The sequence below is a fragment of the Garra rufa genome, chromosome 9 (genome assembly GCF_049309525.1).
Source record: "Garra rufa chromosome 9, GarRuf1.0, whole genome shotgun sequence".
In the NCBI taxonomy this organism is placed as follows: Eukaryota; Metazoa; Chordata; class Actinopteri; order Cypriniformes; family Cyprinidae; genus Garra; species Garra rufa.
Window position 1 is genome coordinate 46993699 of NC_133369.1, and position 20863 is coordinate 47014561.

Genomic DNA, 20863 nt, shown 5'->3' on the forward strand with positions numbered 1-20863 from the left:
TTCAGACAAACCACAGGGCTGTTGTTTTCACCCATAAACTAGTCATGAATTAGACTTCTATAAGCGTGGATATGCAGAGATGTAGTTGCTACACACCGTAGATTGTAATAAGTAAGGCATTTACTACATTAGCAATTAGAAAATCAAATACATTTTTTTGCAAAATATGGTTTGTCATTAAATAACATCATCAACAAAACAATTATGCATACTGCAGATGAAATAAAATCAAAAAAGTGAGTACTGGTATGATATTAATCTTCAACGTATAGTTAAAGTGGTGAGTCACATAAGAGAACATAATGGGTGGCTAAAGAAGGTCATTAGTTGAAATAAATGAACAATTAATAAATATGAATAATAATAAAACAACAAAAAACTATTTTGAAATATCTGTGTTATTAAACACATTAAGTACATTAAATTATAGTATGTATTGGCAGACTGAATTTTGTTCTTAAGTGACTTGCCTGGTTAAATTCCAATCATTCTCATAATTTCTTTGTTTCTCATACATTACTGTTCAAAAGTTTAGTATGATTTATTTAATGTTTTTAAAGAAGTTAGGACTTACACTGCAAAAAATGCTTTTTTGTCTTGTTTCCAGCCAAAATATCTAAAAATTCTTTAATCAAGAAGGATTTTCTAGACAAGTAAAAAAAAAAAAATGTTTTGTTTTCAGAAAATAAATAAATAAAAAAAAATTGAGAATTTTTGTCTGAAACAAGCAAAATAATCTGCCAATGGGGTACGCAAGATAATCTAGTTTTCTACTTGAAATAAGACTATTTTTGCTAACCCCATTAGTAGATTATTTTAGAAGTCACTTAATTTTGACTTTTCTTTCTGAAAACAAGACAATAATTTTCACTTGTCTAGAAAATCCTTCTTGATTTAAGAATTTTTAGATATTTTGGCTGGAAACAAGCCAACAATTTAAGCAAGAAAAGCATTTGATCAAAAATACAGTAAAACAGCAATATTGTGAAATATTACTTTTGTTTTTGCTCGATTTTTTCAGCATCATTACTCCAGATTTCAGTGTCACATGATCCTTCAGAAATCATTTTAATATGTTGATTTGTTGCTCAAGAAACATTTATTATTATCATCAGTGTTGAAAACTCTTGCGCTATATATTATTTTCTGTTGAAACTGCTAAATTTTTTTTTCAGGTTTCTTTGATGAGTTCAAAAATCAGCATTTATTTTAAACTGAATGTTTTTGTAACAATGTGAAAGTCTTTACTATCACTTTTGATTGGTTTAATGCATTCTTGCTAAATAAAAGCATTAATTTCTTTTAAAACAATCTAACAGACCCCAAACTTTTAAACAGCAGTGCATATTAACAATTAAACATGCTTGTGATAAACTGTAAACTGTGATAAATTGTTACATTTCAGCATTTACAAAAAGATTAGACATTAATACTAATTTCAGATTTGTTTTTTGAAAAAAAGTGCAAAAAATTGTTTATATGTGGAAGCTAGTTATTACCCTTTAGTTCACTTTAAGTCATTAATATGCAGCCTGTATGAGTAGATAAAGAACCAACGTGTTGGGCAGAGAACAAAACATTTCACAGTAAATCAAATTCTTGAATTCTACAGAATCAATACCTTTTTAATTGTGAACGTTAGTACTAAATGATTAAGATTAGTATCAAAGCATTATAAATGACAAACAGCATCATTCTGCAGAGCCAATCTTTCAGCTATAGCCGCAGTGATGTGTTTGTGTGTGTGTTGTACTGAACACCTATACGGCTGATTAAATCGCTGCCATTAGCGTTAGCATCATTTAGCTCCTGTCTCAGGGAGCCTGATGTGAGGTCTTTATGAGACCTCTGGGGCTCCTGTCTGCTTATGGAGCTGCTCAGCTCCAGTGAATCACTGCTGATGAGAGATGCCTGGTGTCAAGGTGACTGTGCCACAGAAGCACAAAGATTAATGGAGATGTGCCAAACGGAGCTAGTGAGCCCTATCATTAACATACAACCTAACTGGAAACAGGCTGTCATGTTATTTCAGAGTTACATTAAAGGGGTCATAAACTGAGAAACCAACATTCCCTTGATCTTTTGACATATACAGTATGTCACAAAAGTGGCATTTCAGCAACCATTTTAGTATCTTCTCAAGGGACAATACTATTGAAATGAAACTTGGATATATTTTAAAGTAGTCATTGTGCAGCTTGTATAGCTGTATAGATTTACTGTCCTCTGAAAATAAATCAAAATACAGCCATTATTGTCAAAATAGCTGGCAACAAAAGTGAGTACACCCTAGTGATAACAGAAGTATGTCGTTTAACCATGCAAAGTTGTGTATCTTGTATTAGAGCAGTTAAAACTAGGTGCTTTATGTACTATTCTCTCATACTGACCACTGGATGTTCAACATGGCATCTCATGACAAAGAACTCTCTGAGGATTTGAGAATTAGGATTGTTGGTTTTCACAAAGATGGCTAAGTCTATTAGAGGTTCAGTAACACCCTGAAACCGAGTTACACTACAGTGGTCAGGGTCATACAGAGGTTTTCCAAGATGGGTTCCATTCGGAACAGGCCTTACAATGGTCGATCAATGAAGTTGAGCACTCGTTCTGTGCGTCAGGAGCAGAACCTGGCTTCAAAAAACAGATGCATGAGTGCTGCCAGCATTGCTTTAAAGGTTGCAGAAGTAGAAGGTCAGCTTGTCAGTGCTCAGACCATACGCTGCACACTGCAACAAGTCGGTTTGCATAGGCATTGTCCCAGAAGGAAGCCTCATCTGAAGCTGGCTCACAAGAAAGCCCGCAAACAGTTTGCTGAAGACAACCTGTCCAAGAGCATGAATTACTGGAACCATGTCCTGTGGTTTGATGAGACTATAAGATAAACTTGTTTGGCTCAGATGGTGTCCAGCATGTGTGGCGATGCCCTGGTGAGGAGTACCAAGAAAATTGTGTCTTGCCTACAGTCAAGCATAATGGTAGCATCATGGTCTGTGGCTGCATGAGTGTTGGTACTGGGGAGCTGCAGTTCATTGAGGGAAACATGGATTCCATTATGTACTGTATATTCTGAAGCAGAACATGATGCCTTCCCTCCAGAAACTAGGCCGAACGGCAGTTTTCCAACATGATAACGATCCCAAACACACCACCAAGATAACACCTGCTTTGCCGAGAAAGCTGAAGGTGAAGGTGATGGAGTGGCCAAGTATGTCTCCAGACCTGAACCCTATTAAGCACCTGTAGGGCATCCTCAAGCAGAAGGTGGAGAAGCACCATGTGTCTAACATCCAGCAGCTCATGATGTCATTATAGAGGAGTGGAAGAGGATCCCAGCAACAAACTGTGGAGCTCTGGTCAATTCCATGCCTAGCAGGATTAAGGCAGTGCTAGATAACAATGGTGCAATATATTGACACTTTGGACAAGTTCACTTAGGGTGTACTCACTTTTGTTGCCAGCTATTTTGACAATAATTGCTGTACAGTATGTTGAGTTACTTTCAGAGGACAGTAAATCTATACTGCTATACAAGCTGCACATTGACTACTCTAAAATATATCCAAGTTTCATTTTGATAGTATTGTCCCTTGAAAAGATATACTAAAATGATTGCTGAAATGTGAGGGGTGTACTCACTTTTGTGAAATACTGTAAGAGGTTAGATTGTTCTATAAAAACATCCTGTATGTTTCAGAACTCAAAACTTTGTAGTTAGTCTAAAAACAGGTTGTATTGAAGGCAGTCTGGCAAAAACGGAAAGGAAAAAGTGGATGAACTTTATTTTTAATGAAGTTCCAGACCGCGTCAGTAAGAACTCGGTCCTTTATTTACTTCATTTTACTGCGGATTCGTTTACAATTACACGTAGCGTCAGCGACGCAACACTTGTTTCCTTATCTCAGGGAACCGAGGTTACGTCTGTAACTGGAACAACACAATTTGACACAGGATTTTCAAAATGATTGAAACTAAAAGACGATGCTGTGCCGCCTATATTGGATCTGACAGTGATGTCGCAACAAAAGCGTGAGTAACTGTTTTCATCGCGTGGTCACTATTGCTTTGTCTCTTTTTTACACATCGTTTGATATGTACTGAGTTATTTATGTGTTTTAAACCTAAATAACAGCAGCGTATATCTATGAGGAATGAATGTACACTGTTAGCCAATCGTAGCAGTGGGTATTTACTTCTGAATCTACAATCCGCCACACAAACTGAGAGTTAAAAGCAGGGCAGAAAATAGCCTATTACTTCTAAATTATGTTTTTTTTATGTAAAAATGAAAACAACATAAGTGGACCTTAGAGAACAGTACAAAATAAAAAACAAAGGCAGTCCATGACCCCTTAAAGAACAAAGCCCAGTGAGTTGCCTTGCCGTGGCATCATGCAAAATCAAATGCTCTCCATGGACATCATCTCTCATGTATTAGCATTTTTCAATTACACAATGCTTGTAGGATATTAAATTGAAGACATTTTAAAGATCTTTTTAAGACCAACCAAAAACAATTTTAGAAATAAATAGAAGGTAATACATGTATTTGTTCTTTATCAAGACAACATGAACTGAGTTTATAATTAAAAAAACGGACAAATATCTGCCAATGGGCTAATAAAGAGGGAAAAAAAAAAAAAAACTTTACATACCACATTGACATATTTGTTCTTGTTTTCAGCATAAACTTACTTGTTGAATTTATCAGAAAAAAAAAAAAAAAAACTAAATGCATCTTGATTTAAAGGAGAACTCCGGTGTGATTTTGACCTAAAGTGTATTGAATCATGATACCGAGTGTAAACGTACCTTGCATATCTCATCTCGTCTTGTCCACTGCTGTCCGAAATCTGGGGTCAGTTATCCGATGCTCACAACAGGTTGTCAATGAAAGTCAATCGGGCATCGAAGGAGCCATGTAAATAAATCACTGTTTTACGCCATTTACGAGGCACAAAGTAGCTCCAGACTTCATTGGTAGACTTCCAAGGACCCTGACATTTAAAACGAGACACTGAGAACTCAGAAAAAGCACCGGTAGTTTATTTACAAGTAGATTTATACAGACAGTAACTGCAAGAAGTTTAGCGGCCACCGCCATCTTAAATGTAGTCACGATAAGTCGAGTGTCGAGCACCATGGAATTCATCAGGTTATCAACGTATCAGGTTGTAGTTTCCTTCGTGCTCGACACTCGACTTATCTGACTACATTTAAGATGGCGGCGGCCGCTAAACTTCTTGCAGTTACTGTCTGTATAAATCTACTTGTAAATAAACTACCGGTGCTTTTTCTGAGTTCTCAATGTCTCGTTTTAAATGTCAGGGCCCTTGGAAGTCTACCGATGAAGTGTGGAGCTACTTTGTGCCTCGTAAATGGCGTAAAACAGTGATTTATTTACATGGCTCCTTCGATGCCCGATTGACTTTCATTGACAACCTGTTGTGAGCATCGGATAACTGACCCCAGATTTCGGACAGCAGTGGACAAGACGAGATGAGATATGCAAGGTACGTTTACACTCGGTATCATGATTCAATACACTTTAGGTCAAAATCACACCGGAGTTCTCCTTTAAAGATCTTTAGATATTTGTAATGGAAAAAAAAAACACTAAGGAAGACATTCATATTTTGCAATTCATGCAACATTTAATGGCATAATTTATCAATTTAAGACTTACTTTGATAAGAATCTTGTAAGATCTTTTCACTTAAAAGTGAAATTAAGATTTAAAAAAAATGGAAGAAACTGAATAGGAATCAAAATACAAAAAAACTGTGAAATCGCATTAACAAAACTGTATTATGTGGAATCCAACATTTCTTGCTAAAGTACTAAAAACAGACCAACTGTTAAAACTAAACTCTTATGTGATGATGGCATCACAACAATTAGCATATATTAGTATGTAACATATGCAACATTTAATGCTATGGTTTTATGAATTTAAGACTTTTTAACATTTTAAGGCCTTGAATTGTGGCCATTTTATGTAAAGCTGCTTTGCAATGATGTGTATCATGTAGGGCTGTGCAATTAATCGCAATCGCAAAAAAATCGCGATTTAAGCACATGCGATTTCTAAACCGTATAAGGCTGCGATTTTATCTACCCCCCGCCCCCCTTGAATGTCAAGTTCATTTTATTTTCGATATATCGCCAGATCACAATAGAAGACATTTAAGTGTTCTTTCCTATAGAACAGGTCTATACATTGTTCTTTTATTAAACAAACTAAATTGCCTTATGTTATTTATCTTATTTACACGAAGGCATGTCATTTTTGTCTCTACATGGTCGCACGTTTACAATGTCTCCTCCGCGAAAACACGGACTGGATCGCGGACTCCATTCATAAAAAACGAATTTAATATAGCGCAAAATGCCACGGAATTCGTTGATTTTTGGATGAATAAACCAAAAGTTGGTCTGTCTCTTAATTCAAATTGCGATATGGACTAGTGTCTGTGAAAACTGAAATGCAAAAAGACCGTTTTAATATGAATCCTGCATGTTCCGTTTGCCTCTGTTATGTATGAATGGCTGAGACGTGTTTTTTTTTTTTTAATTTTTTTTTATTACACGCATACTGAAGCACTCGTGAAGCTCCCGCTAATTTTTGGCATTTGCATCTCACATGAACAGATAAATCTCCAAAGCTGCTGCGAGTGTCACTTTTACCGTTTCATTTGAGAAAACTAGCATCATATCATATACTGCACACACAGAAACTTCACGGCAACCTGTCAAAATAAAAGTACGGTTTAACATGTAACAGAACAATATTAGTCTTGTATTACTTTTGTACAGTATAATGTACAAAACATACATAAAACAATATATATGATAAAAATATTAATAAATAAACATAAATATTACAACAAGATTAAACACTTAATTGTAAAAAAAAAAATACTACAATTATTATTTAAACGTTTTAAACTGAATATAATTTTTCTTCCATGTATTGATTTTAACAGTAAACTTCTGTTTGTTTGCAAAAAATTAAAAGGGTTTATTTTTCATTTGATTAAAAATAAATGTTTTTGCTTTTTGATTATCGGAAAAATTAAAATACATAAGAAAAGATTGTAGAGCCCTCAAAATGTTAAAATAGAGAGTTTTGGACTTATTTGAATGAATGAATGTTTTCATTATTACACAAAGTAGGCTAAAGTACCGGGGAAAAAAGTTACATGGCTCATTTATTTTATGTTGTCTGTTTTAAAGACAATTTTACAACAGTTTTGCTTATTAAACTTAATACTATGTTATTTCATTTCTGAAATGTTTTGTTATGCACTTCTTGTGCACTGAATACATTTAGAATGTATGTATGTATGTATGCAGCTTGTTTGAAAAAGCAAAAACAGTTGCCAAAATCGCAAATAAAATCGCAATATTCGTTCAAAAAATCGCAATATGATTATTTTGTCCATATTGCACAGCCCTAGTATCATGCAAAACATTATACATTTATGGAAGATTTGAAATTAACTGAATTGAAAACCAAATCAAGATACTTTAAGACCTTTTTTAAGATCTACAGAAATTCTGAGTGCTAAAAACAAACTCTTATGCAATAAAGACATCACAACAGTTAGCATATAACTGCCCACATTTACACAAACACCGGTTCACTATTTCGTGACAAGGCAGTGATCGACATATCATTTACATAATCTTAAAGGTACGGTTGCAAAGTTTGTTTAATTGTAAGGTGAGAGATAAGGGTGTAAAAACAGACACGAAAAACTCAATTGGCCAAGATTACAAGTGGACTTCAGGGGAAAAACAATAAATGAAAAAGTGGCGAACATGGCCCATATAAAGAGTTTCATTCCCTTAGTTATTAGAGTACTTGAGGAATCAGCGTGTGTTTTTGGGTTGTGGGTGTTTGCAGTAAGGGAGAGGGCACAGACAGGTCTTTATGTTTAATGTGGCCTGACAGGCGTGCAAATGTCAGTGGAATGTTCTGGAATCATCTTCTTCTATTCATCGCAGATGTCTGTGCTGCCCTATATGACCCTGTGAGGCTGGTGTGTGCGTGTGTATGTGTGTGTGTGTGTGATCTTTTAGCCCTTGTTTTGTGATGGAGGTGTAAACTGTCGGAGCTGGACTGTGGCCACTGTGTCCAGCGATGACGTTGCCATGGAAACACAGTAAGTAATGAGCCCTGTGAAAGCGGTTGAAGATGTTTTTCTGTCTTTTGCTGCAGTCCAGTCACTGCGCTTTCACCAAACAGCCTGGATTTCCCACTAGGCCAATTAATCAAACAAGTAATCATTCGACTTTTCTTTGAATTCACGTTGTTTGTTTATTTAAGTCATTAAGTCAGACTATTTTCTATTTGTTTATCTGAAAAGCCATATACTGCAACCTCCAGATATCAAAACGCGTTCATTATGTGCATGTAGTATAAGGTGCATATGCATAAGGTGTCATGAATCTATCATAATGTTTTCTTTTTGTCATTTTTTACATCGAATAAAAATGAGAAAGCTTAAACTTTGATAAAAAATAAAAAATAAAAACTTGGACCCTGGACTACAAAACTAGTCTTAAGTAGGACGGGTACATTTGTAGCAAAGGCCAACAATTCACTGTATGGGTCAAAATGATTGATTTTTCTTTTATGCTCAAAATCATTAGGGATATTAAGTAAATATCATGTTGCATGAAGATACTTTGTAAATTTCCTTTTGTAAATATCTCAAAACTTAATTTTTGATTAGTAATATGCATAGCTAAGTACTTAATTCTGACAACTTTAAAGATGATTTTCTCAATATTTAGATTTTTTTTGCACCCTTGCAGATTCCAGATTTTCAAATAGTTGTATCTCGGTCAAATATTGTCCTGTCCTAATAAACCATACATCAATGGAAAGCTTATTTATTTATTTTGATTATCATTATGACTGGTTTTGTGGGCCAGGGTCACATAAAAGATATTTTAATTAGATATTTGACAGAAATTCTACAACACATTTTCTGTTTAGAACCTTTAAACTAAGTTCATGCTAATTTATATATATATATATATATATATATATATATATATATATATATAATACTATTGTTCATGGTTTTATAATGTTAAAAAAGCAAAACTTTATTTTAAGCATTTTCTTACTATAGTAATAACAATAAACTATGCATAATTACATGCAAATACACCAAAATTGACCAAACCTTATCCTAACCCTATCCATATAGTAAGTACATGTAGTGAACTATTATTACTAAGTACTTAAATGTGTAATTACACTGTAACAAGGTCACTGAAATAAAGTGTAACCATTAAAAAATACAGAATCTGCCAGAGTACTTGTAGGTAACAGCAATGATAAAAAAAAAAAAAATTATATTAATATTGTAAAAAGGTATATTATGTTTAATCTAGATGACCGTAGATTAAAAAAAAAAAAAGAAAATAATAATCACTGTATTTCTGATTTGTTAAACTGGTGTTATGGATGGTACGTTGAGATCTAAATGGTTAACGTTGGGACAGCATGGTTATGAAAGTGATTTATGACAATTATGTACTTTTAAAATGTTATATACGTTTTGGTATACGCAGAATTTAATACTGATCTAGATTAGTAAAAGTCTGTATTGTTCGTTGTTAGTCTATGATACCTAACATTTTTTTGTCTTATTCTCCAGTGCAAATGTCTGAACAATCTTAAAAATAATTCTATGAATCTATGATAATGTTTTATGTCATTTTAACACCTAAAGCTGTTTTATTAAAGATTAAGCTTTAAAAAAATACTAGATAGGACATTTTAATTAGATATCTGACAAAACTATTCATTTTGGGACCTTAGTTTATGATACCTAATATTTTTGTCTTGTTTACTAGTGTAAATGTCTAAACAATCTTAAACACGAATAAGGTAAAAAAACAAACAAACTAACAGTTATCACCTTACTTACCCAGTTGATTGATTACATTTATAATTGCAAACAAACAAGTGTTCTAAAATGTCAGGTTTAATATGCAAATGAGGCATTATTTAATTAAATATGCACTAATTTGTATACATTTCTAGTATGAAAATCTAAACACTGGATGAGGTCAGTTTTAAAATTCTTGTTTAATTTTTTTTTTGACATATTAGAGTCAAATGTTTTTACAGAGGGAATTTTGGGTATCTCATTTTGCCACTCAATAATTCAGAAATTACTTAGAACAGGCAGAAAACAATTTGGGGGGGAATAAAATGTATAAAATCAAGCAAATTATATATGAACAAATCCCTCTGTAAAAAACCTTCAAGATATAGACAGGAATAAAAATGTAAAATTTGGTGTTACTGAAGTGGAAATTTATGGCACAGTGCAGGAGAAAAAACTCATTTTGAGAAAACGGCCATGCATTGTAATTGAAATCTATTGACACAAATAGATAAAGTGCTATAAAAAGAAACATTTTTGGATGCTTTCTTTCCACTAGTCTAAAAAAAACACTTGTCCATGAAAAAACTGTTCTTGTCTGCAGTGTCTTCCCTTAACACATTTCTGTGTAAAACCTTTACACTAAGTTCTCGCAAATTAAAAAATACATTCATTGTTAGTGAACAATAACAAGGTGTCTTGTTCATTGTTAGTGTATGATACCTACTGCAGTCTGAAGACTTTTTAGATAAATTATTATCCAAACTTCTGATATTCAACCATGCCAGCTTGATTATTGCCTGGCACCAGTGAGCATAAAATATCTTGAACACCATGTGAGCCAAATGGCCTACTTCTAATCTTAGCATTACTGTATGTTGGTCATCCTGCTTTCTACGTATTAGTTAACCATCTAAGCCATATGACGTCACTGATGAGACTCTAAACTAGGATCTTCACCCTAGACTGTGAATGTGTTGTGAGTTGTAAGTAATGCTCATGTGCAGTACCTTGGGTTCATGACCAGCCTGCGGAAGAAGTACGTCCATGTGATGTAATCCATGGCGTCTTGTTTTGAGGTGATTGTGCCCGCTGCGATTTCTGCATTCAAGTGGTCGGACAGCACGCTCAGAAGACTGAAGACACAGTAAAAGACAGCACTTCTGTCATTATCACAGTCATTTAGAGTACTAGCATGAAAAAGGGAGATTTATTGCTTTGTACACACCTCGACTCCACGGGGAACGGCTCGTACAAGAACTTCTTATAGAAGTCCTTCTTAATGTCGTGCACAAGGATAACAGCCTTGCCCTGGTCATCGAACTGCGGTCGTCCTGCTCGCCCCATCATCTGAAGAACATCTGGAATGGAAATGATAGAGATCAATGACATTGGACAGTCAGCTAAAAACACACACACACACACACATACATAAAAACAGATGTTACCTGTTATGGGGTAATCCACGTAGCGGCGAGTCTTTCCGTCATAGTATTCTGTGCCCTTCACGATCACCAGGTGAGCAGGGAAGTTGACGCCCCATGCTAGTGTGCTAGTCGCAATTAACACCTTAGAGAGAAGTTAAAGGAATATGTAGGGTCAAATCTTATCTTAATGTTATTTCAACCTATTTTGTGGCTGTTTTACAATTTATCTCATATAATTCCTATACATTTTGGAAACAATATTCAGAAAATGTTCCTACTACTAGAAAACAGTTGTAAGAAATCAGATCTGTTTCTGTGATGGCACTGAACTCTCACTTGTGATCAGACTGTAAAAGAAGTTCTCAGATTTCATGGTCATAAACACACTATAGTGCATATTACAGTTGAGGTCAAAAGTTTACATACACCTTGCAGAATCTGCTAAATGCTAATTATTTAGCAAAATAAGAGGGATCATACAAAATGCATGTTGTTTTTTTATTTAGTACTGACCTGAATAAGATATTTCACATAAAATACATTTACATATAGTCCACAAGAGAAAATTATAGTTGAATTTATAAAAATGACCTCGTTCAAAAGTTTACATGCGCTTGATTCTTAATAATGTGTTGTTACCTGAATTTAAAAAAAAAAAAAAAAAAAGTTTTTTTTTAGTGATAGTTGTTCATGAGTCCCTTGTTTGTCCTGAACAGTTAAACTGACCGCTGTTCTTTAGAAAAAGTTATTCAGGTCCCACAAATTCTTTGACTTATCAGCATTTTTGTGTATTTGAACCCTTTCCAACAATGACTGTATGATTTTGAGATCCATCTTTTCACACTGAGGACAACTGAGGGACTCACATGCAACTATTACAGAAGGTTCGAACGCACACTGGTGCTTTAGAAGCAAAACACAATGCATTAAGAGCCAGGGGTGAAAACTTTTGAACAGAATGTTTTTTTTTTGCCTAAATATCATTTTTTTTTTCATTTAGTACTGCCCTTCAGAAGCTACAGAAGATACTTACATGTTTCCCAGAAGACAAAATAAGTCAAATTTACCCTGACCTTAAAAAAACAAACAAACAACAACAACAAAACAGCTGTGGATCATTCAGGAAACAACATAGTATTAAGAATCAAGCGTATGTAAACTTTTGAACAGGGTCATTTTTATAAATTTAGCTATAATTTTCTTATGGACTATATAAACGTCTTTTATGTCAAACATCTCATTCAGGTCAGTACTACATAAAAAATAACATGCATTTTTTATGATCCCTCTTATTTTGCTAAAATAATTTAGCAGATTCTGCAAGGTGTATGTAAACTTTTGAGCTCAACTGTAGTTTTCTTATAGCTCATATACAGTTTTATAGCTTTCCTTTTTTCTTCTTCAATAAATTCATACTTGTATTATTTTTTTGAGTTCTTGAACTAATATATTAACACATATTAAATCAGATGTTGACCAATGTTGTATTTTGATAACACTATAATATACAGCATACACTATGTTTAAAGAAAACCAGTAAACATACCAATGTGCCAATACTAGTAAAATCTACATTTTGAATAAGTGTATTAAACAATCTTTTATTCTTTCCTTCCTGTGACAGGGCAGCCTATCAAAGCCTGTTCCTGTTTATCTGTCCCAAAATGTAAGACCTTCTAAAATAATTAAGTCTTTTGATAATTAAGACCATTAAAGATACTTAAGACTTCCTATTGCCTTAAATTTGATCAAACTGAATAAGACATTTAAACGGGACACTTTTGTCATGATACAAAAGATTTTTATTTCAAATGAATTCTCTGTTTGAATGTTTTCTTCAGCAGCAAATCAGCATATTAGACTGATTTCTGAAGGATCATGTGACACTGAAGACTGGAGTAATGATGCTGAAAATTCCCTTACGCTATCCCAGAAATAAATTGCATTTTGAAATATATTCAAATAGAAAACAGTTATTTTAAATTGTAACGATATTTCACAATACTAGTGCTCACACATAAAAGACTTTCAACCTTCAGATGTGCTTCACATCCTAAACTCTCCATCATATTGATGTGTGAAATATCACATTTGCATTAAACCAACATAAACGTTTATGTTTTTACAGCCAGGCCACTGAAGACATAATCCCACGAGGACTGCTAGCTGCATTAAGAGGAACGTTTTGTTTGGATTTGGATTGGATTTGAATAAATCAATTCATCTCTCATCACTCAAAAATGACAACGGAAGTTCTCTATGAGTATATTTGTGATTCTTACATAATCTCTCAGTTGACAGCTATTTACCCAAACCTAGCTCACACTTTCAATTTATTCCAAAACGCTTTGGGAATCAGTGAGGAAAAGGTTGATCTGCTGGTGAATCACATGTCACCTAACAACGGTTCTCACCTGGATTTTACAGTTGACAAAGAGCTCTTCCACTGTCTTTCTGTCTCTCTCGTGAAGACCAGCGTGATGCATCCCGATCCCAAACGCCAGGGTCAGTTTCAGATTTGACTCCCTTACAGTGCCGATGATATCGTCCATCTAACAAAACACAGACGTTAAAACCCTGGCAGACACTATGCACTTTCTTCATAAAAAAAAATGGAAACAAAAGAGATGGAAATGTTAGGACGGGCAACAGTGGAAACAAATGGAGGAAAGTGCAGTTAGATGTTAGATGGACAGCTAACGGCAGCCGGCTGTCACTCAAACAGCAGGGTTTCAGGCCGTTACACGCTTCAGTGCAGTGAAACAGCGGGACGCCCCGTATATCACTGGAACACACAGCCAGGACGCTGGAGCTATCAGCACATGGAGCTCACGCGCGTGAATCTCACTACTGCAGTTGTCTAAAAATGAAAATGCTGTCATTTATTTGTTGTTTCAAACCTGTATGCAGTTTTTTTTTTCAATGGAGCACAAAAAGAGAGATCTTAACTATGCTCTTTTTCACGAAATAACAGTTGATCATAGTACCACAAATAATAATAATAATAAAAAAAAATCTTTAATAAATTACAAATTTAATAAATAAAGGTCTCACACACTATACTCCTTTTTTGTTTTTGAAAGTTCTTAAAATATTTTTTTTGTGTGTGTGTGTTTTTCAGGATTCATTAATAAATAGAAAGTTCAGCTTTTATTTGAAATACAAGTATTTTGTAACACTAATGACATAAATGTCTTCACTGTCACTTTTGATCAACTTAATGCATCGTTGCAAAATAAAACGATAAAATTCATTATAAAAAAAAACAAACAAGCAAACAAATAAATAACCCCACATTTTTGACCCTGAGTCCTGAGTAATGGATAATAATAATAATTATTTGGATAAACTCCTTTTAACCAGACAGTATATATATATATTTCTTTTCTACACAGATACACTCTTAAAATAAAAATAAAGGTGCTTTAAAAGGTTCTTCACAGCGATGCCATAGAAGAACCATTTTTGCTTCCACAAAGAACCATTCAGTCAAAGGTTCTTTAAAGAACCATCTCTTTCTTACCTTTTTATAATCTGAAGAACCTTCTTTCTCCAAAAACAACCTTTTGTGAAACAGAAAGGTTCTTCAGATGTTAAAGGTTCTTTATGGAACCATTTAGATAAAAAAAAAGTTCCTCTATGGCACCTTTATTTTTACAGAAGTATTAAAGGCAGCCTTCAGTTTTCTCTGCACGTTACATGTGTAATGTCTTTTATTGGGTCTTTAACAGGGTAGGCTCATAAAAGACAGGCATTAACATGCTTTATGGGGCTGCATGCCTTTACACACAGCCTGAGTAATAGAAAAATAGACCACTAACATCAGTATCTGCCTCATAAACGCCTGCTGCTTAACGCAATTCAAACAGTCAAACCAAATATATGTTTTATACAAATCCACGTTCGATAAAGGAATAGCTCACTTTTTTCTTTGCCTGATTTGAAATTCTAAAAGGCAGACAATCCATATCTAACCTTGTCAGTGTGGGAAACCAATAACGTTTTTATGTTGTTATCAGTTTCTAGCACTGCAGTTGCTACAGCAGTTAGGGTTATATATGTGTATTTCCTTGCTTAAAATAATTTTTTTTTAAATGTTTATTATTATATTTGACACTACTAATGATAATGTGTCAATTTATTTGTATAAAATTTAGTACTTTCTAAGACATGAAATTATATCTTTATAAACATAATATATCTATATATCTTTTTTCAGTTCCAGTATTTGTAGACAGACAATTATTTTGATTTTGGAATGAGAATCGAAAACACAAATCAAATTTCAGAATAATTTCCCAAAATTTTGGAATTGAACAGCGCTAATAAGCCATCTGCACTGCTGCATAATTTAGAAAGAATTTATAAAGAATAATTTGTATATTGTTATATATGATCCTACATTGCTTTGTGGGGATAATACAAAAACTGCTAGGCTTATATTTATTTATGATGAATAATTTGCAGTCTGAATGTAACCAATCTTGGGTCATCTGGGCTGTGGTTCGCTAACTGGCGACCTAAACATTAAAAGCAGCTTTGCTGACATGAATGTGTGTTTGTGTTCGAGCAAACACATTACCATACCGTTTGAATATGTGTATCATGCGTATACTATTAAAGAAATTATCACCTCCGTAAGGCTGCAATTTTTATGTGATTACTATGTGATTGGGATGAGAAAACCATTCCTTTTTTTTCCCTGACCAGCGCTCTAATCGAGTGCTTTGAAAATATTAGCACACATCTGCGATGGCGAGCAGAAAAAAGCTATTTGTTCACATCTTGAAATGATCTGAAGGCATGCGGTGGAACGGAAAGAGGAATTTAATGAGAGATGACACAGGCTTTTGCACTAGAATCTGCGCTGAGCCGTACTGTAATCACCGATAAAGAGATACTGAGCTTCTTGAGATTGTGGAATTGGGGAAGAGGAAATGTAAGACTGAAAAGAGAGAAAGTAACAACAGTAGCAATGCAAACGAAATGAGGCAGTGAAAGTGTAAGTCCTATTTACACGCTGAGGGATGTGAGACTGTTGCAAATTGCAAACAAGCTCTTTCACACCAAAGCTATTCACAACTTCATCTATCAGAAATGTCGCAATGCTTGAACAAAAATGAAAGGCATTCAATACAGTTTTCTCAGAGCTATTATTTTTCAATTACTATTACATTACTTTTGGCAGTAATTTAATGCTTCACAACCACAATGTGTGACTATAGTTTTAGGCTTTAGGTAACGCTTCACAAAAAGGTTGTACATGTTAACATTAGCAAATAATGTTATTAATGTATTATGAAAAAAAAAAACAATAATTAACAATGAATTTAAAATGAATTTAGATTACTAAATGCTTTAAATTACTGTTAACTGCTATTTCATGTTAGCAATAGTTTTAAGTAATGGATTAATTTTTAATACAAAACTCCAGCATTATTTTGATAGTTTCTACTTAAATGTACTCCAATTTTCAGAAAACACGCAATACTAGCCAACCTTGCAGAGATAATTGTGAGGCTCATATGTTAATTATGCAATGTTTTGTTACTTCTGCATTCCTTTTTTTTCTCTCTCCTCATCTAGCTGTGATTTTTAAGATAACATTTTTTACGTTTTAAGACCATTTTTAAGACCTGCAAAAAAAAATCATATGAGTGCGGTAACATATTAATCTGTAAAATGACCGTAAAAACTAGATTTGCTGTTCAGATACAGGTTTTCACACAAACAAAAAGTTTTATAAAATGATAAACTTCACATTTCAGCTTTTAAACATTTACAAGAAAATGGATGAGTCAGAAGTCAATATATCAATTAAATAACAAATGTATTTTACTTTAATTGTTTAGATATTTTAAATGCATTAGCTTCTTGTTGATTCACCAGTTTACATTTACGATTGCTGTGTAAAAAATATGGGTAGATTTTTACTTTGGTCTGAACAAAAACAGCAGACATATTGAAAATGCAAATTCATTCTCTGCCAGCAGGTGGCGCTTTCGAAATGGCAGAAATATAGTGCTTTCACGGTAACTGCAGCGCTGCAAAGTTTAATTGTCACATTAAGCCATATCGCAATTCTGGTCTTTCCGCCCCCAAATTTAAGACCGCTTGAAATCATAATTAAGATTTGTTGTACCTTTTAAGACTTTTTATGGCCTTAAATTTGATACAGGTAAATGTAAGGCTTTTAAGGACCGGGGGAAACCCTGTTCTCTTTCTCTTTTCGTTTTAGACCAATAGAACATTATGTTGCTTTATTTTGATTTTGCAAGCTCTATTCTATATTTTGGAAGTGCACAACAAAAGCATGCAAAAAAACAAAACTAAAATGACAACACCCTTTTTGCTATAATACACAGCGGCTGTGCGCTCTACTCTTGTCTCGATTGTTCTCAACATTGGAACAGGAGATGCGTCGGTAAATAAATGGAAATGCATTACTTGTTTGAAAAAGTAACTTTTTTACATTTCCATTGCATTTACTTGTTACTTGAAACAGTAATCTGGTTATGTAACAACAATTTTGAGGATGACTTCTAACCTCTCTCTCATCCTGGTGGAGCCACTGTTTGGGGTCATCTTCTGTAGCCAGAAATGCGATGAGGTCCAGAGCCGTGAGCCGTGTCTGCCGGCGCGATGACACAAATATGAGGACCGGTTTGGCAGGAGAATGTGTGCGGATGGCTACAGGACAGTGGAAATACGAAGTGTAAGACAGATCTAAATCCATTAGAAAATTTGTTGTTTTAAAAAACAACAATACTAAAGTTAAAATACTAAATTGCAAATTGATAAAGTAATACGAAAAAGTAACTTTTTTTACTAAGAATAATTTGTAATTTGTCTGAGGTTGCTATTAGGCAAGTCAGTTGACCTGGAGTGCATATCATGGTTAAATCCCTGGAGCATCTTTTATGCATGAATAAAATTTTAGCTCCCATCTACTGTATTTAAATGGCAAGGACTAAAATCTCCAAAACTGTTTGCCAAGATTGTGTTCCAACAGCATATTTCAAATCAGCAATAAAATCTGCCAGTGAAGACAAATGAACAATGAACAAATCATCAAAAAAAGAAAACAAATCATGCTGGTCCCACTGAAGCATATGAGCATGGATCATTTTAACATTTCTGTGGTTTTCAGAAACTAGAACATGTATAATTCTGCATTTTCATTATAAACCCATTAGAGTATATCTATGACTGAAAACAATATCAAGAGCTTCATTATTGCAGTCAGAGGAGCTGTCAATAATATTTTTGCTGTATTATTCTATTATAAAAACTGACAAAGCAGTGTTAACTATTTTTCTGTTTTCTATTTAATAGCAAAGTAATGTAACAAAGTTTAGACTTACGAATGCACATAAAAAAAAAAAAAAAAAAAAAAAAAACCTCGACTCTTGCAATTACAATGTTTTATGCTTTCTTGTTAATACTGTGGTAAAATATGGAAATTAATCATCACAATCTGGAAAAAAAGTTCAATCTAGAGTTTTAAAAAAATGTCTTTTTGAACTTTAATGGGAAAGTTCACCTAAAAATGAAAACTGTCATGATTTCCTCAATCTCAAGTAATTTGTACTCAAGTCATTATTTCTTCTGCTGAACACACACACAAGATATTTTGAAGAATGTGCAACAGTTGTTGGTCCCCACTGACTTCTATAGCATTTATTTTCCATAATATGTAAGTCAATGATGACCAATGACTGTTACCCACATTCTTCAAAATGTCCCTTTAAGGCAAGACACTGCAGGTGAATATGCTAAAAAAAAAAAAAAAAAAAACTAGCAACACCGTACAGCTTACTTACTCAGTTGACTGATTACATTGATAATTGCAAACATTTTTTTATTACAAGTTTTCTAAAATGTTAGGTTTTAATATGCATTATTTCATGAAAAATACGCTAATTCGCATACATTTCTAGTACATAATTCTAAACACTGGATGAAAATATTCTTGTTTAATTTTTTTGACATATTAGAGTCAAATGTTTTTACAGAAGGAATTTTGGTTCTCATTTTGTCACTCCATAATTCAGAAAAAATAACTGGCGGAAAACGATACATTTTTACAGTTTTTGGGGGGAATAAAATGTTGTATAAAATCAAGCAAATTATATATGAACAAATCCCTCTGTAAAAACCTTCAGGATATAGACAGGAATAAAAATGTAAAGTTTGGTGTGTGCGTAAGTGCTACTGAAATGGAGATTTATGGCTCAGTGTAGAAGAAAAAAATAATTTTGAGAAAACGACCTTTAAAAATACGTACTGTAATTGAAATCTATTGACACAAATAAATAAAGTGCTATAAAAAAAAAAAAAAAAAAAAAAAAAAAAACAATTAACAGTGTCTTTTGGATGTTTTTTTTTCCACTAGTCTGCAAAAAACCCAAAGCCCAAAATCTCAAACTTGTCAGGTGCATGAAAAAACTGTTTTTGCCTGCAGTGTCTCCCCTTAAGGCAAGACTTATTCCTCACTATCCACCATACTGAGCATCACAAATTCTTCCATTCTATTTCATACTTACTTGAATTTCATACTTCATGAATATTCAGCACAAATCATAAAATTTGTGCCACACAAATGTATCCTTTACAACACTTTAGAACACTTCAAATTAGAGTACATGATGCATGTGCATGTTACTGTAGTCTTGTACCTTGGAAGACTGGTTTGTTCATGCTGGCCATACGAGGGCAATAATGTTGCCCCGGAAATCCGTGAATGTGAACCTCCAATGGCACTGGGCGAACAGAGGGCCGGAAATTAAACAGTCCCGCCTGAAAGAGACCCAGACAGAGAGGAATAAGGACAGGGCCACAAAACGGTATAAGAAAAACAGGGCCAGAAAGTGAGAAGACGCAAAGAAAGACAGTAATAAAGCGAGAGATGGAGTGCCCAGCTGGCTGTGTGCCTGACAGAGTGGCCCATCTGGGGGTAATTACAGCCTGTCATTGTCCCCTGTCCCACAACTGCGCTCTCACACAAGTGGCCCGGGCCTGGGTGCGTGTGCGCACATATTTAAAGGGCTGGATAATGGATTGGGCAGCTAGAGATGCGCCTCAGTCCAAACAGCACACGTCAGATTTATGGAGACCCCAGCCCTTCCTTTCCCGTCTGTCTAGCAGGGTGACATTTCAGCAATAGTAAAACAACGTTTACATAACCGCTGCTGTCTGTCCTGATGCGGCCACAGCCCGGGTACAGCGCCGACATGCTGCTACACGCTGGAAGAGGGGTGCTGGTTATTTATAGACCCTTGCACGCTCATATGCGCGCACATACGCATTTAAACACAAAATGACTGACAGAACGTACGATCGGTTATCTGTAATGGAAACAGGATGGTACCGTTAGTACAGTGTTACAGATAATATCGTTATTCTACTTTTTTGACTTCATCCCTAATCATTATGGGTGCAAGTGAAGCATGATTCCACCGAAACAAGACCCATCAATTACATTCAACCTTAAATATACCATTTTTTGCTCGATTTGAACTGCCG

At 34.3% G+C, this 20863-nt stretch overlaps 1 protein-coding gene across 1 annotated transcript in view; it reads right to left on the reverse strand.

Moving 5' to 3' along the window:
- The window catches only part of ascc3 (activating signal cointegrator 1 complex subunit 3), a 299957-nt gene that overhangs the window by 29631 nt on the left and 249463 nt on the right, over positions 1-20863 (reverse strand). Inside the window, exons 26-31 of the mRNA XM_073847875.1 lie at positions 20017-20137; positions 17886-18028; positions 13753-13890; positions 11360-11480; positions 11140-11272; positions 10922-11047 (exon numbers count right to left, since the gene is read on the reverse strand). Of these exons, the coding sequence (XP_073703976.1) occupies positions 10922-11047; positions 11140-11272; positions 11360-11480; positions 13753-13890; positions 17886-18028; positions 20017-20137 (782 nt within the window). The remainder of the gene's footprint in view (positions 1-10921; positions 11048-11139; positions 11273-11359; positions 11481-13752; positions 13891-17885; positions 18029-20016; positions 20138-20863) is intronic.